Here is a 25,159-nt window from a genome sequence, read left to right as displayed (position 1 = left end):
CGACGGGAACTCCCAAAATTGATATTTTATACATGGTGGAAGGTGCCTTTGACAAAGTGACAACTGAGCAGAGATTGGAAAGAGAAGTGAGTGACCAGGCAGACATGAGGGGCAAGGAAGTAGAGGAGTGAGAGGATTTGATTTATATTTCCAAAGACTCATGGAGGCTGAAACAGGAAATCTAGTCAGACACCTTGGCAATGGTGAAGGGAGAGATGAGGGTGGTTGAGACCAGGGAGTAGTGGTGGGGGTGAGAATGTGCAGATTGTGCATACAACTCAGTGGTGCACTGGAGGAGGCTTGGATGGGCTCAGGAGAGCCCACTGCTAAGTTTTGAGAATTTTGCAAGCTGGTTATTTAACTGTTGGTAGCTTGAAACTAGTCACACTGGGACTATGTACAGCAAAAAATTGGCAAGTACTATCAAACAGCTTCCCCCCCCCCCCGACCTCTTTTGGAGGGTGGATTGTTATATATTTGCCATCTTTAATTATGGACATAAGCATAAACATTTTGAAGGTAAAAATGAATGAATAAAAGAAAAAGAAGTCAGGAGCTCCTGTTGTGGATCAGTGGTTGAAAAATCTGACTAGAAATCCATGAGGTTGTGAGTTCGATCCCTGGCCTCCCTCAATGGCTTAGGGATCCGGCATTGCCGTGAGCTGTGGTGTAGGTTGCAGATGCAGCTTGGATCCCCCACTGCTGTGGCTGTGATGTAGACTGGCAGTTACAGCTCTGATTAGACCCCTAGCCTGGGAACCTCCATATGTCATGGGTGCAGTCCTAGAAAAAGAAAAAAAAAAAAAAAAAAGACAAATCAAGGATGATTCCAAGGCTTCTGAACACAGTATATTTACCATGAGCAACAGGGTTGGGACAGATGCAAGATGATAGAAGAACTGGTGTTTCCACAGCAAAGAGAAGATGGAACAACAGTTTCTGGGTTTGAGGGGTAGGACATTTGGGCAAAAAAGAAGGAGAATACATTTTTTTCCTCAAAACTAGGAAGGAGAATCATGTGTACTCAATTAAAAGAGAACCTCAAAGGGTGGGGTGTCGGATGAAGGGAGGAACACACAAGACAGAAAAACCCCTCTGAGCAGGGGCATGAGTGTGTAGTTCATGGCCATGTCAAGGTCATGGAGGAGAGATATTGATCTCTGTCGATCTGACTTATTCCTCACATTCCAGAGAGATGTAGTGAGTCAGTTCCCAGAGCTACCTCCCATGATCCCTGCTCAGGACCATGTAAGATGACCCAGCTCCAGAGGTCTCAGGAGCATGTGGGCAGGCAGGTTTCCTAGCTGGGTCTTTCTCCTAGGCTGGGCCCCTCGGTGGGAGAAGGAGACACCAGCAAGGGCGTGAGGAAGGAGCTGTGGGAAACATGTTGATATTTATTATCTGCTCATTATTCAAGAAACAATCCCTGCATTCTTCCTATGTGCCCAGGTGTTCACTTCTTGGGATACTTGTTCTGAAAGCACAGGCAGCCCTGAGATAGGACCGAGCTACCCATCCCAGCCTCCTCCCCACATCCTGACGCCCTTTCACCAGCCATTACCCAGCCCCTCTGTCACGCGGAGGGTCAGAGTGGGAACCACTCTGAGAACAGCCTGTGTGGCCTTCTCAACATTACCCTAAAATGTGGTTTCTTTTTGTCCGAAAGAGCCCCAGGATTTAAGTGATCTTGAAATGCTCTGCAAGGGAACCAGCTGCCTCTCATTCAGGACCCTCAGCCCACTACCTCCACAGAATCTCTGGAGACACCCTTTGTAAACCCCTGATCCAGCCCACCCCCTCCAGGACCCCACCACTTGCTGGTAGTTGGGCACCACTGAGAGGGATCCAGGATCCTCCTGAGGGTATTGAGGGAGGTGTGTCACCTTCTCGTAACTGCACGAGGGCCCTGACCCTGTGTGACCTGAGGGCAGCCCCCACTGCTGACCTTGTATCTTCTAGGACAGATCATTTCCTGCCCTCCTTCCCCCAGAACTTACCATCAGGTCCAAAACTTCATGTAGACAAGGATGGCAGAGATACCACCCACCAGCAGGAACTTGGGGACTAGGAAGAGAACTACCAGGAGAGGAGAAGATATATTTTGGCCTGGAAATCAAGAGACAGGAGGACAAATTAGAGAAACCCCACAGGAGCCATTAACAGGGGCCTCCACTTACTGCATCTGAGGCCACTTGGGCCCATAAACACTGAAGGTTTGAACCTGTATCCTTTCCTGGGCACTAGTTTAATCAGAAATTAGGGTATAGAGGTCCTTCATTCTCACCCATTCCTGTATCAGGCTGCAAGAGCCCTATTACTTAAAGAGCAAATGCCAGAACTGAAACTAGTTGTGAGTCAAGAGAAAAATCACCCAAATCCTTTTGAACAAGCTTTCATTAAGCTGCCATCCCATCCTCTCCCGGCCACCAGGAAAAGTGTAGGAGAAACAGACAAGGGTAGCAGCAAAGGAACACAAAACGTATTTGGAAATATCTGCACCAGTATTAAATCCACCCTAAATTTGAGAATATCGAAAAGTTTCCTGTAGAGCAGAGCAGAGATAATAGGAAGGGGTTTTAAAGCCAGTCTGTTTTAAAAGACTTGGCACAGAGTCCCCTTACATGTCAACAAGGATGAGCAGTAGTGACAAAGTTTAGGATTTTGAAATGAGGACATAATTTCGGCTTTTCTGAGTGGAACCCACTTGATCCCAAAGATTCTTCGAAGTAAAAGAGGGAGGCAAGAGAGTCAGAGAAGGAGGGGAGCTACAAGAACTGTGATCAGGGGTGTGGGGCCCTTTGCCAAGGACTGTCGGACCTCTGGAAGCTGGCAAGGACAAAGAAAGGGATTCTCCTCTACAACCTTCAGAAGGATCACAGCCCGGCGAACCCCTGTAGGCTTCTGTCCTCTACAAGTGTAGGACAGTGCCGTGGTCTTGTATTAGATCACTCCACCCGGCAAGTTCTTAGTGGCAATAAGAACCTCATTCAAGGAGGACACATGTCACTCAGCAGGCAATCAGGATGTAACGTGTGTGACTCCTGGGTAGAAAAGGCAAAAACAAAGGAAGAAGAGCAGTTTGGCAATTGCGTGGTGAAGGGAAAAGGAAAAGTATGGGAGAGGGATTTGGGTTCCTGAAAGACAAAAGAACTACAAACCTAGAGGATTCAGAATCTTTCAAAACCACTGTCAAAACCACCAAGCCAGCAAGCAAGCCGAAACTCCATTAACATAGTAGATGATGCTGTGCTGGGAGAAGCGAGATCCCTTAAGCTGGACATGGTGTCAAACCTCCCAATCCCATCAAAAGGAACAAAAAGATGTGCATCCTCATGCTAGACTCACTGGACCCAGAACAGCCGTGGCTGTTGCCCTCAGGTGCCTGGGGCAGGTGTGGGTCCCGGGCAGCACTGTCCCATAGGCATCTTGCCCGTTGCTCCAATCTACCAACCTAGACTCCCAGAAAACCATTTCCAGCCTTAATACACTAGCAGGCATGCCAGGTCAGCCACCTGGAAGCACCCACAGTACCAGCCAAAGCAGGAGATGGAAGATGACACAGCAAGTTCAAGTAGCCCCCAGATAAGAGGGAATGGACTTGGTTTTCCTCTTCTCCTTCTTTGGTCAAACTGGAACCCCAGAAACAACCTGGAAAGAGGGTAGGAGGGCTCTGAGGAGGAAGAGGAGGCAGAGCAGCTGGAGACCTGAGCACTGGCGGAAGAAGACAGCAGTCAGGCAGCAGGTCCACTCTCCTAGCGGCCCAGGAGGAGACCCAGGGGTGGCACTGGACTAACGGAAAGGTCCCAACCAGTCGTGTATGTTCCTGCCTCAAGAAAGGACACAGAATGAGCAAAAGAAAGCTAAAGCAGAAGGAGGGAAAAAATAAAGAAGCAAAACCAATGAAACTGGAAAGAGGTACACAATGGAATACGTAACTGAAACAAAGAACAGGTTCTTTAAAAAAAAATTGAGAAACTTCTAGGTCTTCTGATTTAGAGCAAAAAGAAAAGCAACATGATACACGTCCAGTATCAGGTATCAAAGAGAGGACATTACTACAGAACCTACAGACATCAAAACCATAGTAAGAAAATACTACGAACAATTGTAGAGGCATAAATCATGGACTAAATACCTTAAAAAGCATAAGCTGTGCAGCTCACACAAGATGACATAATTTGAATATTCTTAACCAATCCAAATTCTTGTCAGTAATTTGAAATCAAGAGTAAAATTCTATCGTGGCGCAATGGAAACAATCCAACTGGGAACCATGAGGTTGTGGGTGTGATCCCTAGTCTCACTCCGTGGGTTAAGGATCCGGCCTTGCCGTGAGCTGCGGTGTAGGTTGCAGACTCGGCTCGGATCTGGCATTGCTATGGCTGTGGTGTAGACCGGCAGCAACAGCTCCAATCCGACCCCTAGCCTGGGAATCTCCATATTCCACAGGTACGGCCCTAAAAAAGACAAAAGACAAGAAGGAAAAAAAAAAAGGAATAAAATGTTATTCTTGAGACACAGATGGTGTCACAGGAAAATGTCACTAAACATTTACAGAGGAATTAAGAACACTTTTCGTCCACATAAGAACCATAAAATAAAGCTGGGGACTTCACAAGATGGCTCAGCAGAAAGGAATCCGACTAGTATCCATGAGGATGTGGTTTGGATCCCTGGCCTCGTTTAGTGGGTCGGGGATCCAGTGTTGCCAGGAGCTGTGGTGTAGGTTGCAGATGGCTCCCATCTGGCACCACTGTGGCTGTGCCATAGGCCAACAGCTATAGCTTGGATTCGACCCCGAGCTACCTCGGATCTTCCACATCCCGCAGGTGTGGCCCTAAAAAGAGAAAAGAACAGGAAAAAAAAAAAAAAAAGAAAACAAGGAAAGTTTGAAAAATTGAATTTGTACTCCACTTCAGATGATATAAGGAATTATTGTTGATTTTACCAAGTGTGTAATGGTTTTGAGACAATCTGTGTTGGTAATCATAGGACCACACAATTGTGGACTCTTTGGCCCTGGGCATGTGCACACAGGACTAAGTCATGAGTGGACACAATGATGCAACTTCTCTGTATCTCTGGTGTAAGGGAAGTGGGTGCTCCTCCCCTTCCTCCCTTTCTTCCTCCAGCAGGCAGAGGGACAGAGACTCTGGATGAACTAGTGTTGACTCCACAGATGAGGACAAGCAAAGGGCCCCTGGGAAGGACTCTGGGCCTTTGAAAGTTGCCCTGGAGTAAAGATTCCTGGAAATCCACTTGACCTTCTCCTGATGTTATGTGAGAAGACACGTTTTCGTCATAGAAAGGGGATCCCCCCGTGACCTTGGCAGAAGCCCGGCTCAGGGGAACCTGCCTCTGCATAGTACCTATCCATTGTGCAGGCTGGTGTTTTCTGTCCTCAGAGAGGCAGCTTTACCTTGTTGCGTTCAGCCCAATCACCTGGACTAAAAGCAAGCCATCTTCCACCCCATCAGGTCCACTGCTTCCCGAGTCCCTTCTGTAAAGCCCAAACCCTCAGGGTGGTGGAAGCAGGAAAGGAGATCACCACTGCAGAGAGATTTGTGTTTAGAAAATGTGCAGTGAGCACCTGGGATCCCTGCTGCTCCACTGTCACAAATCAGCGACAAAGCAGGGCTGGACATGGACCCCTCTCGGTCACCCCAGTGCCTGGCCCAGACTCCAACTTCACAGTCTTCAGAGCGCCCCTTCCAGAAGATCACAGAGCAGTAGGTACAGACGTCTGCTGGGGCGACATTAGTGATATGGATGGAAGAATCTAGGATGGAGAGAGACTAGGCAGAAGCTAGAAAGAAGGGGATGGAGGGAGCTGGGCGGACAGGGCAGGGTGAAGGTCATTACTGTTAACTGCCGAAAGCAAGAGGCAGGATGCTCTGACCAGGATGATCTCACGCTTTCCTTTTCTCCTTCCCTCCCTCCCTCCCTCCATCCCTTCCTTTAAATATGTTAATGTCAAAAGTTCTACAAAACTGCACTAAATTCTTATGAGTAGTAACTCGTGGAGAGTGGGATTTGGGGGAGGGGTGATCACTTCAACATTCTGCTTGATGTTAATAGATTTCTACAGTATTCTATTATAAACATGAATTACTACTCTACATATTTGAAAAAATATCTCATTTAAATGCCACGTCATGTGACCAGAAGCTTCACCATGATTTCCACCTGTGTCTTGTTCCTTCTGGTGGACATAAGCCTCCAGGGCATAGTTTCTGGTGACCGCCGGCTGCCCATCATGCTCCACCTGGCAGGTGAGCAGCAGGGCCTCCCTGTGGGCAGATGAGTTCACCAGGAGCCAGCTGGTCCGGGTGAAGGTCCCATCCTTGTTCTCCATGAGGGTCGAGGCCGTTTCTGTCCGGGACACGGTTCCGTTCTCCAGCCAGGTCAGCTGTAGGCGCTGGGGGTAGAACTTCTTCACCAGGCAGGTGACATTCACCTGGCTCCCCGTCGGGGGCTGTTGGGTAACCTCCAGGGTGGGTGGAACTGAAACAGCACAGGCAGAAGCTCTGACCTTGTGGAACAGACAGGTCATGGGGGAGGGGCTGGATCCCAGCTCCCAGCACAGCAGGGAGTCGCCCAGGACCGAGCCAGGCAGGCCACAGGTGCTCTCACACTGAGGGGCTCTGGACCTATGAATGAAAGCACTGAGCACAGTGCAGGGCACACGGACCCGTCATTGGGGTATAAGGAGGGAAATCAACAAGCACAGCCCCTGGCATGCGGTGGGAATATCATAACTGGCGCAAAACACAGGAAATCACCAAGCACACGGGGGCCTGGCTTAGAGCAGGTGCTCCGTCGTTGGAGATGCTCTGGGTCGAGTCAGGGAACCTCTGAGCACAGGGCCTGGACATGACCCACCTCGCGGCTGCCATGGAAGCAGCAGTGAGTGGCCAGCACAGCCAGGAGCCTGGTGGTTGGGCAGGACTGTCAGGAAGCAGATTCGAGGCAGTTCAAGGCAGGGGGAGGGGCAGGCTGGGGGTTGGGGCAGGTGTGGCCGTGGGCTGATGTGAGGGTATCTACCTCGGATGGTCTCAGACAAGTTGGCAGTTCCACGGAGAGGAGGGCCCCCTTGCAGGGTGACGTGGGCCACCTCGCAGATGACCTGGGAGTGCACATCCCCCGGGGCCAGCAGCACCTCGGTGGTGCTGGAGATGCTGTAGGAAACGTTTCCCTCGGGCTCCACGCTGGTCTGGGAGGCTGGGAGCTCATTGCCATTTTTGAACCATTTCAGGGAGATGTTTCTGGGGGAGAAGCCGTGGGATTTGCAGGTGAAGCGCACTGTCTGCTCAGGTGTGGCCCTCGCCGCAGGGCCTGAGACCACGGGCCGAGAGGGCTTGGCTACAAAAGGAGCATTTTTAAACAATCAACATGAGCGTGACTTCCCTCACTAAGCATAAGCGCGTGACGCACTTAAGAACTTTCAATATCTTATTTTTAATGCCCTGATAATGCTGGGCTGGCAGGTCAGCATCCTCAACTTTCAGAGGGACCCAGGTTCCCAGAAGTGAGCTCTGAGTAAGGGGCAGGGCCCACGTGGAATTCTGAGCCCACGCTCAATGTAAACCTTCCTTCGTCTGCCAGGTGATGTCCCACTGATCAGGGCACAGGAACAGAAGTGAGGATTGGTGTGTCACCCTCCTGGTCACGGTTCCTAGCTGGCCTCCCCTGCAAAACCCGTTATCCTGCCCAGCATTGCGGGGGGGGGGGGGGGAAATCAGGCCGTGGAAGCAGCTTTGCTTTGAGTTAAATACATGCTGCTTCACAAAGCTAAACAAAGCAAATTGATCCTTAACTCAAGACTTTACTTATATCTCAAGCCGTTCCCTCAGGTATTTATGAATGTTCTTCAGAGTTTTCATTCTTTCCACAAATAATCTAGTAGGACTAAGGTGTCAATTCCTGACTGTCAAAGGGAGACGGCGAATTTTTTGGGAGTCGTGGCTCTTCTGTTGGGTCAGTGTGGGTTGAAAGCAAAGATTGCTGAGTGCAAAATCCAAAGGTGGGTAATTTCTTCATTGTGATTAAATCGGAAGAGACACAGACACAGGCTTAAGAAGCAGGTGGATTCATGGATCAGCAAATCAAAAGTGAGGGTGTTTTCACCCTGTGGAGGGTTCTGTAGGGTGTCTCCAAGTGGTTCCTTATTATCCAACACCTCCTGTGAAGGTTAGCCGGCAACAAATATCACAAATATTTGCATTTATACATTTTTACCTTGCTTCCTATAACTCATAAAATGTGTTTTCAGATATAGTAAAGAGGTATCTTAATATGTCAGGTCATAGAAACATCAGCACAAGCTATAGAAACACCAGCACCCTCACCCTCTAAAGGGTTTCTTCGCCACCTGTTGAGGGTTTCTTTGAAGCCGAAAATGGCCTGATCTCTCCTTCCCCCTCAGCTCGTTAATCCTCCCACCAGCCCCGTGAGGGAGGCCTGAGCATGGTCCCATGCATGAGATGAGGCTCAGGGAGGACGCAGCTGTCCTGAGTCATCCAGCCCCTGAAAGTCAGAGGTCATCTCACTGCACACAGGACTGAGAAATTTTAGCACTTCTGTTCTTTATCATTGAGCCTCATTGTCTGATTCTTGACAAAGTGGATAAAGGACCACCTGGTAAGATGAGGGAGAACGTATTAAAACCCAGAGTCTGGCGCACATAGTGGGTGCTTTGTCAGTAGCACCAGTGGTTGGTATTATCTGATCTGATCATTCCTAGTTCTAAAACTACCTACTGAAAGTTTTTTTTAAAAAAGATTCTTAATATGGTGTTTTTAATTTGTTTTGTTTTACAATGTTTTCTAATTTTTCCATTATAGCTGATTTAGTGTTCTGCCGATTTTGAAAAAGACACATACACGCATGTTCGCTGCAGCACTATTCACAATAGCCAAGCCATGGAATCAACCCAAATATCCATGGACCGATGATTGGATTAAGAAGATATGGTATATAGACACAATGGCATACTACTCAGCCATAAAAAGGAACAAAATAATGCCATGTGCAGCAACATGGATGGAACTAGAGACTTTTACACTAAGTGAAATAAGTCAGAAAGAGAAAGACAAGTACCGTATGATTTCACTTCTATCTGGAATCTGATATATGGCACAAATGAAACTTTCCATAGAAAAGAAACACATGGACATGCCTACTTATTCTTTAGGCAGCGAGAAGGAAGAACATAAGCACAGGAAAATTAAACAAACAAATAAAAACTCTTAAATCTTGTTCCATGGAGCTGACATGAAAAACCTAAATGAAAAGAACAAAGGAGTAGAAACACCAGAGTATTATTCTCTTCCTCTGTTTTTAAGAATTCCTTCAGCACACAGGTTAGGAGAACAGGCTTTCCGAATACAAGATACCACAAGCATCTTCCTGCAGGTCAGCCCTTGACAGAGCTGGAAGCATTTGGAAAGGAGGGAGAGCAGCCTTCATGTGTGACACTTTGCTGTGTTGAGGCAGGAGGGCTCTGGGTTGAGCAGTGAGTGTTTGCAGGTATGTCCAGGCTCTGTGTAGACATGGGAGTGTTGAGAGATGGGAAGGGTCCCTTAGCAATGAAGCTGGGGTCTGAACAGGCTGGCCTGAGGGGCAGGAAGCCCCTCTCAGCCCAGGTGAGCGCCACGGGGTGTGGTCTCTGTCAGTCCAACAGTTTTGTTTCTTGGGCTACTATGAGCTGGCCCTGGCCCAGCCTATGCTGAAGCCCTCACACCTCAAAGAGCAGTTGCTGCAGCTCCATGCCCAAGGTGGAGTCGCCTTTGTCAGGGCAAAACCACAGCTCTCTCTCTGGGACTCAGGGAACTCGGAGCCCAGGCTCCCCCACCCTGACTAGGCTTCAGCACCCTCTGCAGGAGGTAAAACCCTCGGCTGCCCAGGCCCACGTCTGCCCAAGTCAATCTGAATTTCTAGTGTGGAGCCAGGGTCTGGGGAGCTGGTCAGGGTTCCCAGCTCGTCCCGGATGAGGTTGAAAGGCACTGGCTCCACCCCATCCCCAGTGAGGCTTAGTCCTGGAGGGAAAGGGACCCCTCCGAGGTCCCTCTGGCTCAGGGGATCAGAGCGACCTTTGGTGGAAAGTGTATCACGTGCCAGGCTCAGCTCTAAGACCTTTCTAAGCATCGCTCAGTGGCTCTGAGGACAGTGCTGCCCCTGGTGGACCAGGACCCCGAGCATAATGTGGGGGGATTTGTCCAGGCCCCAGAGCCAGGAAGGGTCCGAGGTTGAATGGGGGCCCAGGCAGGGGCCTCGGCTCAGGCTCTCAACCTCTGTGCACTGACCTCCAGGAACTCCCTCCCTCACCCACCCACCAGGGCTCCTAGACCCTCTCCAGTCAGCACGGACTCCTGAGCCCACACAGCCTGGGAGGCCAGCAGCCTCGCTGACAGAGAGACTGTCCTGTCACCAGGTCCCTGTACCCTCAGGACACACTGCGAAAGCTGGTGTGATTCCCCTCCTTGCACAGGGGAGGGGATGAGGCCCAGCACAGGGAACTGGTCATGACCTTGACATAACACTGGCTTTGGGGCTCCCTGCTCTGTGCTGGGGATGTAGACAGAGCACCTCAGGTCCTTCCGACTCTCCTCAAAGGAGACCATGAGATGACCAGTTTACAATGAGAAACCTGAGGCTGAGAGCAATGAAGGGACTGTCCCCCACCCTCCCCACTGTGTCCCAGAAGTCTTTCCTGTCACCTTGAAGTTTTCATGCCCATCAACAGAGCTAGCAAATCCCACCCGCCCCCATACTAACTACCCCCTTTCCCTCTGAGATTCCTGACGTTGAGCAGCTACAGGGTGGAGTGGCCTCTGCGGGCCCAGAACTGGGGCCCCTGAAGCTTCAAGGGTGAGACCTGGATCCTGACCCCTGAGTCTTGAATATGGGCTCTTGCTGGTGGGGGGCCCCAGTTAGTGCCCACCAGGGAACAGCACCCTGTCCTTGCCCTCCGTCTGCAGAGCCAGGGATGGGCATGCGTGGTGCGGCTGGGACGGCAGGTGCCCCTCTGTGCTTGTCCACCCTGCCCTGCCTGGGGATGTACCTGCAGGCAGCTCAGTGAAGGGGCAACGTCACAGCACTGGGGAGAAAAGGCTCCTGATGCTTTTCAATGTGTGGAGCCCTGTCTTTGAAGAAGAGATTCAGCACATCATGAGCATCGCATCTCTGCTGAATATGCTTGTGAAGCGAGACTTGCCTCCTACACTAGACCCTTTGAAATGCTTATTGCTGGGAGACCAGGAAGACCCCTATTACTACAGGGCTTTCAGGAGAGGCTGGAGCTTTCTGCACACTTTGACAAGCACAGCACGGTGTGCAGAGAACAGAGCTGTGAGTCAAGCTGCTTGGGGGTCTGCCTTGGCTCCCCTCCCTGCTCGCCAGCCAGGTCTGCTCTCTGAGCCTCAGTGTCCTCATCTACAAAGGAAAACCAGACGGCCCCTCCCTCAGAGCACTGGTTGGAAGGAGTAAGAGGCATGAGGAAGATTCAGCCTCTGAGGAGGGGCTGCTGCTCCCTGACCCCTCCCACTTCCTTCCTTTCTCATCCAGGGACTCATGGGGGCAGGGGCTTGGGCAAGAGGATGAGCCCTGTCCTGGGGGGCAGCAGATCTGAGGGGCATGGGAGCCACTTACTAGCTGTGACTGGCGGGGCAAGGGGCTCCCCCTTGGGAATTAGCAACATCTGCAAAATCAGGATGAAGCCACCTTCCCTGCTTAGGTCCAGGGCTTGTGGGGAGACTGGAGGCCTACCCTTACGAGGAGGGAAATTTCACAGTAAAACGGCAAAATTAAGATACACATACTGCCCTGTTGCCAAATCTAGTACTGGTGCTGTTGCTGTATTGGGGATGCTCGGTTGGGTCAGGGTTATGGTACCTCTGGGTGGAGCATGGCGTAGCCTGAAGTCATTTTTACAGAGATTTTGAAATGTAGTATATGCCATAAATCTCATTTTTTGTCTTGTCCTTCAGGGAAACCCCTGCCACACTCCAAAGGGACACTAAATGACATGTTCACCTTAAATAAAATACACAGGCTGGAGCTCCTCCTGTGGCTTCTGAAGACGGGCAGCCCCAAGACCCAGGCTGGATTCCTGGCCTGGCCCAGCAGGTTAAAGAATCCAGCGTTGGGGCATCCGCGGGATAGGTTGTAACGGCAGCTTAGATGTGATTGCTGGCCGGGGAACTCCACATGGTTGAGTGTGGCCAAAATAAAATTAATGAAAGGCACATACTCTCGGGCCTAGCAATGCCACGTGCATGGATGTTTCCCCTTTGAGTAGTGATGCATCTACCAGGTTATCCACTGTAGCGCTTTCAGCCCAAGGTTGGGAAGAGCTTGGTGTCCTCAACAGGAGCCTGTCAAGTGAACCATGCTGTGCATACGCTGAGTGTTGAGCAGTTGTTAAAACAATGGGCAGCTCTGGGGGTTGATGTCTTGGGCACATTGCGGGGGCAATCTCTGGGGGCAGGAGGTGAGGTCTGGCCTGTGACCAGGCAAGCCCCTTCGACTTGCTGTTTCCTTATCCCTGAAGGCAAAGTGCTGTGGAGCCAAGCTGACTGGGGCCCCAGATCTTTCCCACCAAACACCAGTCCTGGGGCCCCAGACCTTTCCCACCAAACACCAGTCCTGGGGCCCCAGACCTTTCCCACCAAACACCAGTCCTGGGGCCCCAGACCTTTCCCACCAAACACCAGTCCTGGGGCCCCAGACCTTTCCCACCAAATACCAGTCCTGGGGCCTGAGCACAACCTCTCAAGGCCTGAGATTTCCTGGTCAACAAAAGGGAGTGAAAGCAAATCAAGAACCAGACCATAATGTAAGCACGCTCTGCCTCTCCTGGTTCTTATTTCTTGCTGGAAGAGTGGAGGAACTTCTGAATGAGGTGCTGTCACAGAGCAGGGGGTGAGGCGTCCCCGCCATACTCACCACTCACAGTGAGCTGAGTGCCTGGCCCAGACCTAAACTCCACGTCCGCAGGGCTCTCTCTCCGGAACTTCACACAGTAGTAGGTCCCGGCGTCTGCTGGGGTGATGTTCCGGATGCGGATGGAAAAGTCCTTGTTGTCTCTCCTTGTGGAATCTGAAGCATTTGTTACTCGGGGGGAGTGGCCCCGAGGATCTCCTTTGTAATCGTAGATTAACTCCCGGGCTGGTCCTGTCCCCTTGAACCACTTGAAGGGCCCAATGGGGATCAGGGAGGTCGAAGTGCAGGGCAGAGTGGCCGTCTCTCCAGCTGCGACAGACACGGACCTCTCAGGCTGAAGCACCTGCAGCCCCTCCTCACCTGCCGCTCCTGGAGGGAAACACACAGCAGTTGGTTATTCATCCTTAGGTGGTCCTGCAGGTTTTCTCAAGTGATTTTCAACAAGAGCTTTCATTCACTGAGGGCACCATGTGTGGGCCTTGAGCTCAGCCCATTCATGTACATTGCATGTAACCTTCACAATGAGCCTGTAACCTGAGACCCTCACACAGAGAGGGTTAAGGATGAGGCAGGGAATGGGTTTGTGTACTTGAGCCCTTCCCTTCTACCATGTCACGATTCACCTTATATTTCGGACCGCTCACTTTGTGGCCTCGTGGTGGGTTGTACTTTTGGCCTTTGCATTAGGTGGGACCACGTGACCTCTTTAGATCACTAAGTTGTGAGGAGGAATGATGATTCTTTTTTCTTTTTTTCTTTTTTTGCTCTTTAGGGCCACACGGGTGGCATGTGGAAGTGTCCAGGCTAGGGGTTGAATTGGAGCTGCAGCTGTTTGCTATCTGTGTCCTACACCACAGCTTTGCCAACGCTGGATCCTTAACCCACTGAGGAAGGCCAGGGATCGAACCCGCAACCACATATTTACTAGTCAGGTTTGTTTCTGCTGTGCCACAACGGGAGCTCCCTGATGGATTATTTTTGAAGTTATTCATTTCACTGCAAGAACCTTTATGGACCAACTTCCCTCTTCCCCAGAGATCCACATGCTCATGACGGGTTCGGCTGCATCCACCTGACTACTTGAGTGACAGTGATGGGCAGAACTCCCAGCACATGGTGAACATTCGGTTTAAGAAGAAAGTAAAACCTGGTTTCTTGTCCCTGGGATTTTTTTCCCCACAGACATACGCATGTTATAATAGTTGCCTAAGGCTGATATAATAAAATTATGAAAAACGAGGACCAAAAACGGTATTCCTGGACTCAAATGAAGGTGTCAGGTGGAAGATATTTCTTCTGGAGGCGCCGATCATGGCCTTTCCAAATCCTTAGGACTGTCCAAGCTCCCTGTCTCATTGTTTCCATCTTCCTATCACTCCAAGCTTGCTTCCCTTGTCACCTGCCTGCCTCTAACTTGGGCTTTCCTGCCTCCTTCGGATAAGAATCCCTGTCATGATGAAACCGCCCGCCTTTTCAGGTGGACCTCGATCCCAGCCATAACCCAGGTTGGGACCCAATCCCAGGATCTGTGCCTTAGGAAGGGATGCCAACCCACCTTGTTTTAGGGGAGACCGTTCCCTTGGTGTCAGCACTTCCAGAAGCTGAAGTTCTTTGGTTTCAGCCCAGAAAGAATTCATTGTGAGGCAAAGTGGCAAAAGCAGAGAGTGAGTTTTCCTAGGGCCAGACCCTTGTGAAGGACGAAAGCAGGCAGGAAAGGAAGGGAGCAGCCCCAAGAATAAAGAGGGACACCTTGTTATCATCACAGAACAAGTGGGGAAGGGGAGAGAAGGCCACCTTCTTCCTCATTTTGGGGTAGATGTCCAGGCTTACATCATCAGTTCCTCCTTTGATCCTACATGGTTTCATGGGGACTGGACGGTGCTATGTTCATCACATGCATATTAGCTAAAGGGTGGTAACATATTAAAATATGATCAGTCACCTCAGGTTTTGCAATAATGGCCCCTTTTACCGAGTTCCGCCTACCTCCTTCACCTATATTTTTTTTTTGGCTCCATGCAGATATGTTCCTCTTCAAGGACCATGAACTCCCTGACATAATGTAACAAGATTCAGACTCCTCATCTATTGTCATAAGACATAAGTCTCTGGGTTTGTGGCTGGAGTGTTTCTGGTGCTTTACTGCACCTGGTCCACATTCAAGGTATTGTCGATTGTTGCTAGGTGCTGGAGTCTTGTCTTGAGCTGTCCTTACTTACAAGAGTCTCCCAAACTCCCTTAAAATTTCCTTTCTGTCTATAATCCCCTGGAGGCATTTTTTCCTTTTGATCTTTTTCGGGTTCTCAGGCTAGGGGTCTAATTGGAGTTGTAGCCGCCAGCCTAGGCCAGGGCCACAACAATGCAGGGTCTGACCCATGTCTGACACCTACACCAGAGCTCACAGGAACACTGGATTCTTAACCCACTGAGGGAGGCCAGGGTTCAAACCTGTGTCCTCATGGATGCTAGTTGGGCTCGTTAACCGCTGAGCCATGACTGGAACTCTGGGGATTTTTAAACTCTTTAATTATCTTATCCTACCCCTACCCCTTTTATTGAGTCATCTTGATAATCTTGGATCTTCTCCCCATTCCAAGAGTCTTAATTGCTTCTGCACAATCTCTTTGGCCAGACAAAGTAAAACCCTCACAGGTGAGGATTCTCCCGTGAGTCTCTTAGGGGGCTATTTTCTGTCGACCACACACATCTGTCCTGACACAGAAACCAGTTGCCATAACAAAAACTATGTATGTGTTATCATCATGTAGGAAGAATGAGAAGGCAATTTATTGGCACCTGAAAGAAGGGCTTTTCAAGCAGCCCACTAGTCAAACGCTTTGTACAGTTCAACTAGATCCCTAACAGAAGAAATAAAGTATTCACAGACACATAGAAATCAAACAACATCCTCTTAAACAATCAAGAGGTAATAAAAGAAGCCAGAAGGGAAATTACAGGATGCCTGGAGACAAAAAAACAAAAAACAAAAAAACAAAAAAGAAAAAGAAAAAAAAGGCATGATACCAAATCATGTGAGTTGCACAGAAACTGGCCCTACAGGGAAACCGATAGCTGAAAATGGAGATGTTTAAGAAAAGGAAGGATCCTAAATCAGTACATTTACTGTATACCATTCAAAGCGTGGAAAGAAGAGAAAAGTAAGCCCAAACTCTAAAGTGAACAAAGAAAGGAAATCGTCAAGATTAGTGAAGAGAGGAAGAAAAAATTGGGACTAGAGAAACAACAGAGAATATCAGCACAACCAAGCATAGTTCTTCAAAAAGATCAAGACAACTGACAAAAGTTTCGCTCGATAGACTAAGACAAAAGGAGAGAAGACTCAAGGAACTAAAATCAGAAATAAAAGAACATGCTAAGAATTGCACGGAAATAAAAAGGCTCAGAATAGAGTACTGAGAACAATTCATTGAACACCAAGAAATTGGATAACTTGACCACAATGGACAAATCCTAGGTTGCATCATAAAGAAATAGAATATTGGAGTGGACGTCTATCTAGCAGTGAAACCCAATCAATATATTAAATCTGCTTGACAAGAAAGGCCTGATGGAGTTCCTGCTGTGGCTCAGCAATAAGGAAACTGGCTATTGTCCATGGAGATGTGGGTTCAATCCCTGGCCTCGCTGAGTGGTTAAGAGTCCCGTGTTGTGGTGAGCTGTGGTGTAGGTTGCAGATGCGTGTGGGATCCTGCATTGCTGTGGCTATGGCTTAGGCCTGCAGCTGTGGTTCCAAATTGTCCTCTAGCCTGGGAACTTCCATAAACACAGGTGGGGCCCTAAAAGGCCAGAGAAAGAAAGAAAGAAAGAAAGAAAGACAGAAAGAAAGAAAGAAAGAAAGACAGACAGAAAGAAAGACAGAAAGAAAGACAGAAAGAAAGAAAGAAAGACAGAAAGAAAGAAAGAAAGAAAAAGAAAGGAGGGAGGGAGAGAGGAAGGAAGGAAGGAAGGAAGGAAGGAAGAAAGAAAGGAAGGAAGGAAGGAAGAAAGAAAGAAAGAAAGGAAAGAAGGAAGAAAAGAAGGAAGGAAGGAAAGGAAGGAAGGAAGAAAGAAAGAGAAAGAAAGAAAGAAAGAACAAAAGAAAGAGAAAGAAAAAAGGAAAGAAGGAAGGAAGAAAAAGAAAAGAAAGATAGATAAAACGAAAGGCCAGAGGTCACTTATCTTCACTGGTGAATACTTCCAAACGTGTAAAGAAAACTAATATTATCTCTTCAAACTCTTCCAAAAATTGAAAAGGAAGAGAGATTTCTCAACTTTTTCAGAGGCCCCATGAAACATTCCCAGGCATGATTCTGTTACCACAGCTAGACAAAGGCATAACAAGAAAATACAGACCAATATCTCTTTGACTACTGATGCGACAATCCTCAACAAAATGCTAGCCAGACCAATTCAATAGCATATTAAAAGAATTATGCACCAGGACAAATTGAGATTTATTGCTGGAATGTAAAACTTATTCAACATATGACAATGAAACCATCAAGTGAAGAGGAAAACAAAAGGATCTCGTTGATGCAGAACAAGAATTTGAGAGGTGTCAACCCATTTTGATGATTAAAAACAATCCATAAACTTGGAATGGATGGGCATATCTTGATAAATGGTATCACATATGAAAAAGCTACAGCTAATAGCATTGTGGATGGTGAAATTCTGTAAGTTTGTCTCCTAAGATCGGAGCAAGAAGGAGCTTGCCCACATTGGCCACGTCTAGGCAACACAGTCCTGGACGTTCCACCAAAAGCAATTTCGCAGGAAAAATACACAAAAGACACTCAAGTCAGAAAGAAAGAAGTAAAATTATCCCTGTGTGTACATGACATGGGTTTTTTTTTTTTAATGTTTAACTTCTAGAGACTACAACATTGAAAAGTGTTAGAGCTACTAAATAAATCCAGCAGAGTTTTGAGATATAAAATCAACAGGCAAAGATCACTTGCTTTTCTTATCTGCAAAGTCCTAGTAAACAGGCATGGGTCTAACTGCAGGGATGGAAATGTGTTGGGGCACTGCAAACAATCCCGTGGTATTTTCTGTTTCTCCCCTACACCTTAGGGAGAAGATCTGTGGCTGACCTATGCTGGGGGTGAGCTGGTAAAATCCTCTACTCAGCCCTGTTTGTAACCAAACATCCCTTCCTAGGGAGGGTGCAGGCTATTACAAGGCAAGTCCAGTGCTGTACTTAGAACACGGTGTAGGCTGTGTGTTTAAGTCTGGAGCTGAAGACTGAGGTCAGAGAACGTGAACTGCTAAGCCCAAAATGGGAAGAAAGAGGACTGAATGTAGGAGGGAGAAATTGAGAGAACAGAGGAGGGATCAGAGGGTTGAGTGGAGGCAGGAAGAGCAAACTCTCTGCCATCTGCGTGTCTACAACTCTCCTATTAACTCTGGTCCAGGTCTTACCCCTGAACTCTGGATTTTAATGTCCAAGAATTCACTCATGTTTCTAGACAGTTGCCATGACCAAAACTGAACTGATCTTCTCCCACAACCTCTATATTTCAGCTCAGCCACCTTTCTGTTTCCAGATACTCAGGTCTCAGAACCTTAGAGTCTTCCTTTCCTATTCCAAATCCTATGTGTCAGTAAATCCTTCATCAAGCATCTCCAGCAAGCCTCACCATCGGCATTCCTTCTCTTCTGGGAGTAGTCTCTACTACTATCCAGTGCAGCCACTTCTATTTTTGTGTTGTGAAGGCAATGACCTCAAATGCTCTATTTGCTTCTGTCTATGGCCTGTGTACTCTAGTCTCAACCAAATGCTAGGATAAATGAACACTCAAGTCAGAGTGTGTCAGTTCTCCGTTCAGAATCTTGCAGTGGCCACCATTCCACTCAGAGCAAAAGTCCAAATCCTTGATCACAGCAGGGAGATGCTCTCTCAGAGCCTTTGCACATGCTGTTCTCTGGCAGGAAGGCTCTTCCCCCAGAGGACCATGGGGCGCACTCCAGCATCTTCTTTCCATCAGGGCTCCCATCTCCCCTTCTCAGGGATGACCACCCAATACCACCGTGTTTAAAATGCCTCCCTCCCTACAGGTTCTCCCAGTTCTCTCAACCAGCGACTCTTTTGTAAAAAAAACCCCGTATCATGGTCTAACTTACTATATCAGTTACTTAAGTAGAAATATATGGTTTCTTGTCATTTCTTCCACTAGAATAGAATATCCAGCAAGGCATCTACTTTGTCTCTTTTATTAAGCAATGCACCCAAGTTCCTAGAATAGGTCATGGTACATAATAGGGGTCAAAAAATACAGGTATGGTGTATGAATTGCCAAGTGGGACATCTCTCTGAGAGGCTGAATTCTATGTTAAGTGGGTGAACTCTGTAAAAATTCTGTCAGAAACAGAGATTCCCGGACAGATGATTTCATGAACCATGGAAGCAATTTGCATGTGTGCAGGAAGCAGAAGAGCCCAGAAAAAGAAAACCACAAACTCTCTTCCTCATATGCCACTCTACTCCATATGCATTGGCAAAAGCTGCCGAAATCCCATGAGATGGAAATGGGGCCACAGTAATGAGGAGAGCCATGGTCAAACCCATGAGCTCTAGCAGCAGATGGCTTGAGTTTAAATCATGCCTTTACCATTTAACTCTGAGTGATCTTGAACCCCTCCTTGTTCAGTTTTCTTATCTGCAAGGCAGGAGTGACAAGAGCATCTGGCTTGGATACAAGGATCCCATGAGTGAAGAGCCGTAGGCATTTCCAGCAGTGTCAGGCCCAAGGTGAGTGTTCAAGACAATGAAAAATTATTACTCGTTAGATCTCCCCTAGACCTGGAGTATTCGACTCGCATTAGACATAGTTCTACATAATATGGATATAATCAGAGATATGGGGAAGGATATGAATATAATGTAAATACAAAGAATATAGGCCAGAGACTCTACCTTTTTAATCCCCTTCTGTCTTCCTCACCCATCTTGAGAATGGAGGAGAGGCCTCTCAGATGGCAACGTACAAAGTTCTACTCATTTACCAAAATAGAAGCATCCCTGTCTTAACAGTTTGGGGGCGAAGTCAAGGTAGATTTGTAGAAAAGCAGAAGAGGAGCGAAGGTGCTGAGAGACAGCAAAAACGAAGTAACTGTTCATGTCATTTTCTGTGGCTGAAAATGATTTGAAGGCAACAAGAAGAAAGTCCTTTTGAAATCTCATGTGTCTCCGAATACTTTCTCACACCCACTCCTACACATACACATACATACATACAGGCATCCACAAACATGCGTTACCGTGTTGCCTAGCCTGTTAGGGTCCAGGCTGTGTGGGGGATTAAATAATGTCAACACACATTAAAATTTAGCACATATTAACCATCCAACACAGCACCAAAAAAAGTTGGGGAGTACACACAGCGGGATATGACCTCTGCTGATCTCAGCGCAGCACAATGGGTGGTGTGGAATAAGCTGCGTGCTTCTAAGTATTTCATGATTTCTCTGCCATTAGCCTCCTCTGCAAAGCCGAGCTCCACAAGGCGGTTAAAAGAATCAACTCTAAAGCTGGACAGCCTAGACTATCCTGTGCTCGCCTGCCTTAGGTAGGTGACATGGAATAAGTGACTCTCTTTGTCTCAGTTTCCCCATCTGCCATCGAGGAGTAAGAGTCCGCTCCCCCACCAGGATATTGTGAGAATCAGACAAGTTAAGACACACAAACTCGTTATTCCTGGTGTTTGAAATATCATCTGTTTTGATGCTTCTGGGAGCAAGCTGCAGAAAATGGATCCACAAAGGACACACTCAGATCCCTGGTTTCCTGCTCTGGATAATGCCCCATCCTTGGTCTGTGCCGGCCCCACTGAGGGCCACACCCACGTTTATATGGAGGTCCTAGAAGTGGAGGGGAATGGGGAGGTGCAGGGTGGGCAGGGAGAGGGGGTTCTCCACCATGGAATGCTCACCGGCGAGTCCCAGCAGTAGGGTCAGCAGCAGGCGAGGAGCAGGAGGGTGGGACCAGCATTCAGGGATGGGCATTGCCGAGGCCTGAGGAGGCTGCTCTGTCCAAATGTGTGTCCTGGTGAGAAGTGGACCTGTGTGCTCTGTGGAGAGGAGCTAAGCCCCACCTCCTGTGATATAAGAGGAAGTGCCTGGGGAGGAATGAAATGGCTGTGAGATAGTAACTTGCTTCTGCATTCTAGACAGTTCCTGCTTTTAGATGGAGAACTAGAAATCAGGCAGAAAAACTTGTTACAAGGTAGAATTATTGACTTCTGTAACATTGTGTAAGCATTACGTAAACCTTATGTGAACCTTAGATAACGTTATGGAAACAAAAATATCTACATTACGTAACCATAGTATTTCCATTATGTTTAATGTATGGTATGTTTAATGTATGTTTAATGAATGTTATGTTTAATGTTTCATGTATTAGGAGGTTACAAGTTGGAGGTACTCATGTAACATAATGTATATACTTAGTAAACGCTTATATAAGAGTATATAAAGATTATGGAAACACACTGATGTTTTCAGAAAGACTCTACAGGCTTGGTTTCCTCCCCACCTGGGGCCTCTACTCTCTGCACTGGGTCCCTCACCCCATTCATGGTGATTTCCCTTTTGGGAGCCCCAAGCCCAGAGGATCTGTGGTTGTGGGCTGTGTTGCAAGGTCCCAAGGTCCAGATCCCTGGATGGGGCTGGCTTGTGGCCTCATTCTTCACCTGCCTCAACCAGGAGGAACTCAGGTGGGAAAAGGAAGAAAAAGGATGGCCAGGGCCTCGCGGGTTTGAGAGGGAACCAGGTCTGCTCCTGAAAAAACTCCCTGTCCTGGCCCTTTACTGATATAACTGGGAAAACTTTGACCAAATGCCCCATTCAATGTGGACCTCCGAATTTCTGTGGGCTGAATTCAAATAAAAGGGAACCATTTCTTGACGTCTTCCATGAACGGATGTGGCTCATGTGACCCAGACACTACACTCTCGGGTGTTGATTCCAACGAAATGAAAACTACGTCCACACAAAAATCATGTGGGAATGTTACAGCAGATTTCTTGATAAAGCAATACATTGGAAACCTCCAAAACCCAATGATCCAGGACCAATTTAAGAAAATGTGGTGCACCCATATGAGGAAATACTAGTCAACAATGAAAAGGAAAGAGTTATGTATTTTTTTCTTTTGTTGAAAATGATCTTTATTTTTTCCATTAGAGTTGGTTTACAGCGTTCGGTGAATTTTCTACTGTACAGCAAAGTGACCCAGTCACACTGACATGTATACATTCATTTTCTCCCATTATCCACCTTCAGGCTTCCTCCCAAGTGACTAGATAAGAGTTCCCAGTGCTATAGAGCAGGATCCCATTGCTTATCCATTCCAAATGCAATAGCTTGCATCTTTTAACCCCAGATTCTCCGTCCATCCCATTCCCTCCCCCTCCCCCTTGGCAACCCCAAGAAGATGCTCGAAAGAATTTCTATACTCTTACATTTGTTGAGGGTAGTTTTGTGCCCCAACTGTGGTCCATCCTCGAGAGTGTTCCATGTGCACTTGAGCAGAATGTATATTCTAATGTTTCTGGATAGAATGTCCTGAAAATGTCAGTGAAGTCTCAGTTGTCTATTTTGTCATTTAGGATCTCTGTGGCCTTATTGATTTTCTGTGTAGAGGACGTGTCCTTTGATGTAAGTGGGGTTTTAAAATCTCCTCCTATTACTTTATTCCCATCAATTTCTGCTTTTATGTCTGTTAGTATTCATTGTAGGTATCTGGGTGCTCCTATATTCGAGGCATATACCCACATATATATATATATGACTGTAATATGCTCTTCTTGAATGGATCCTTTTATCATGAAATAGTGCCCTTCTTTGTCTTTCTTTACGGTCTTCATTTTAGTGTCCATTTTGTCTACTATGAGTATTGTAATGCCTGCTTTTCTGTCTTGTCCATTGACATAGAATATCATTTTCTCTCTCTTCACTTTCAATTTATACATGTCCTTTGCCCTGAGGTGAGTCTCTTGTAGATAGCATATTGTAGGCTCTTGCTTTTTTAAATTTATTTTTATTTTTTATTTTTGTCTCTTTGTCTTTTTAGGGCCATGCTCATGGCATCTGGAGGTTCCCAGGCTAGGGGTCCAATTGGAGCTGTTGCTGCGGGCCTATGCCAGAGCCACAGCAACACCAGATCCGAGTCGTGTCTGTGACCTACACCATGGCTCATGGCAATGCCAGATCCCCAACCCACCAAGCGAGGCCAGGGATTGAAACCAAAACCTCATGGTTTCTAGTCAGATTCATTTCCACTGTGTGAAAATGGGAACTCTGGTTCTTGCTTGTTTTAAACCAGTCAGTCTGCCACTCTGAGTCTTTTGGTGGAAGCATTCAGTCCATTGACATGTAAGGTAATTATGGACCAATAGGTGTCTTGCCATGTGAAACCTTGTTCTCCAGTAGATTCTCTGTTTCTCCTTTGTTCCTTTCTGTTTTTGGCTAGATGATTTCCATTTAGTTTATGTTTGTGTCCTTTTCTTTGTAGCTTTTGTGAAAGTGATGTTTGGTTTTGATTTGTGGTTGCCCTGTTTTGTAAGTATGTTAACCCTTCCTATAACTGCTTGCTTTAGCCTGATGGTCATATAGGCTCAAATGCATCATTTTAAACAAAGAGTCTAGATATTCTTGCTTTCCTTCCCCACATTCTATGATTTTGAAGTCCTTTTTTCACATCTTCAGGTTTGTCCTTCAGCTGTTCCTTGGGCTTCTCATCACTTTTCCAGTAGGTTTAATGTTTTCCCTTTAGGTCTGTACACCGGCTGATTTAAGGGATTGCTTTCCCATTGTGATTTCCTCCATCCTGTTTCTTCTTACTTCTTTTGCATTTAGAGGAGCCCTTTCAGTATTTCTTCTAGAATGGGTTTAGGATGGCTGTACTCTTATAGCTTTTGCTTGTTGGGGAAATGCTTTATGTCTCCTATTTTAAACAATTATTTGCCGGGTAGAGCATTCTAGGCTGCACATTTTTCCCTTGTAGAACGTTGATTAGATCTTGCCACTGCCTTCTGGCCTGTCGTGTTTCTGTAGAGCAATCAGCTGATAGCCTTCTGGGGGTTCCCTTACAAGTAACGCTTTGTGCTTCTTTTGCTGCCTGTCTTTATCTTTAAGTTTGCCATTTTCATTCTTTTTTTTTTTTTTTTTTGCTATTTCTTGGGCCGCACTCGCGGCATATGGAGGTTCCCAGGCTAGGGGTTGAATCGGAGCTGTAGCCACCGGCCTACGCCAGAGCCACAGCAACGCGGGATCCGAGCCGCGTCTGCAACCTACACCACAGCTCACGGCAACGCCGGATCGTTAACCCACTGAGCAAGGGCAGGGACCGAACCCGCAACCTCATGGTTCCTAGTCGGATTCGTTAACCACTGCGCCATGACGGGAACTCCGCCATTTTCATTCTAATTTGTCTTGGTGTGGACCTGATTAGGCTCAACTTGTTTGGGGTCCTCGATACTTCCTGTATCTTGATCTCTTTTTTTTTTTTGTAGATTTGAAAAGTTTTCAGACATACTTTCTTCAAATGTGTTTTCAATGTCCTTTCCTTTTTCCTCTCCTCTGGAATCCCTATTATGTGACGTTTTCCCCAGAGATCTCTTATCCGATGGACCGCTTATATTACTTTCATGTTTCTTGAGTTGGTTTTCTGTCTGCTGTCCTGATTGGGTGATTTCCATTATTCTATCTTCCAAGTCACTTCTTTGTTCTTCTGCAATATTCTTTCTGCTCTTTTGTGCCTTTGGCTTAGTTTGCATCTCTGCAAATGAATTTTCTCATGTTTCTTGCTTCCTCTTTATATTTTCTAGGTCCTTTCCAAAGGAATCTGCAGCACTGTTTATATCTGTTGAAAATTCCTTCATGTTCATCCTTCATGCCTTCAGTATTTTCACCATCTCCCTTTGGAACTCAGTGTCTGTGAGACTGCAGAGGTCTGTTTCATTGTTTGCTGCTTCAGGTGACTGCTCCTGTTCTTTGACCTGGGAATGGTTCCTGAGCTTCTTCATCTTGCTTATGTTTTTCTTTTTCTGTGAGTTTAGGGAAACCACGCTGTAGTCTTGGAGGGCCATTTCTATGCGAGAGTGCCCCTTTGCATTGTGTTGGTGGGGGATACTGTTTATGTTTGGTGTGGGAGCTTGGATGGTTGCTGTGCCTTTGTCTGGTGTGAGCAGGCTGTTATCCCCAGAGTGCT

General features: G+C 47.3%; 1 protein-coding gene across 3 annotated transcripts; it reads right to left on the bottom strand.

Moving 5' to 3' along the window:
- Positions 1-827: 827 nt before the first annotated feature.
- LOC100736623 (signal-regulatory protein beta-1) lies at positions 828-21,001 on the bottom strand. Of its 3 annotated transcripts, XM_021077524.2 has the most exons (7): positions 20,877-21,001; positions 12,946-13,311; positions 7,045-7,362; positions 6,187-6,504; positions 5,591-5,743; positions 1,998-2,106; positions 828-1,373 (listed from the first exon to the last, which is right to left on the bottom strand). In XM_021077524.2, the coding sequence occupies exons 1-6, from the start codon at positions 20,947-20,949 to the stop codon at positions 2,000-2,002; spliced, it is 1,335 nt and encodes a 444-aa protein (XP_020933183.2). In that variant the 5' UTR covers positions 20,950-21,001; the 3' UTR covers positions 828-1,373; positions 1,998-1,999. The 3 variants fall into 3 exon arrangements, with proteins under 3 accessions (XP_020933183.2, XP_020933184.2, XP_020933185.2); XM_021077525.2 differs by lacking the exon at positions 5,591-5,743 and having other exon boundaries at positions 6,175-6,504; XM_021077526.2 differs by lacking the exon at positions 5,591-5,743.
- Positions 21,002-25,159: the final 4,158 nt, after the last annotated feature.

The sequence above is a fragment of the Sus scrofa genome, chromosome 17, assembly GCF_054392235.1.
Source record: "Sus scrofa isolate SSC_HxYL_T2T_F1_AM1 chromosome 17, Sscrofa_HxYL_maternal_Yorkshire_Landrace_v2.0, whole genome shotgun sequence".
Taxonomy (NCBI): domain Eukaryota; kingdom Metazoa; phylum Chordata; class Mammalia; order Artiodactyla; family Suidae; genus Sus; species Sus scrofa.
Note: the sequence above shows the minus strand (reverse complement) of the source record. Positions and strands in the feature narration are given on the sequence as shown.

What these genes read in the sequence shown, in the direction of transcription:
- LOC100736623 (XM_021077524.2), bottom strand. Translation starts at nt 20,949, where the DNA reads ATGCCCATCCCTGAATGCTGGTCCCACCCTCCTGCTCCTCGCCTGCTG. An exon ending in CTTGTCTGAGACCATCCGAG is followed by an intron (nt 6,505 to 7,044) that starts GTAGATACCCTC and finishes GTGCTGTTTCAG; the next exon opens with TTCCACCCACCCTGGAGGTT. An exon ending in CCAGAAGGAACAAGACACAG is followed by an intron (nt 5,744 to 6,186) that starts GTGGAAATCATG and finishes TCGCCCCAGCAG; the next exon opens with ACGTCTGTACCTACTGCTCT.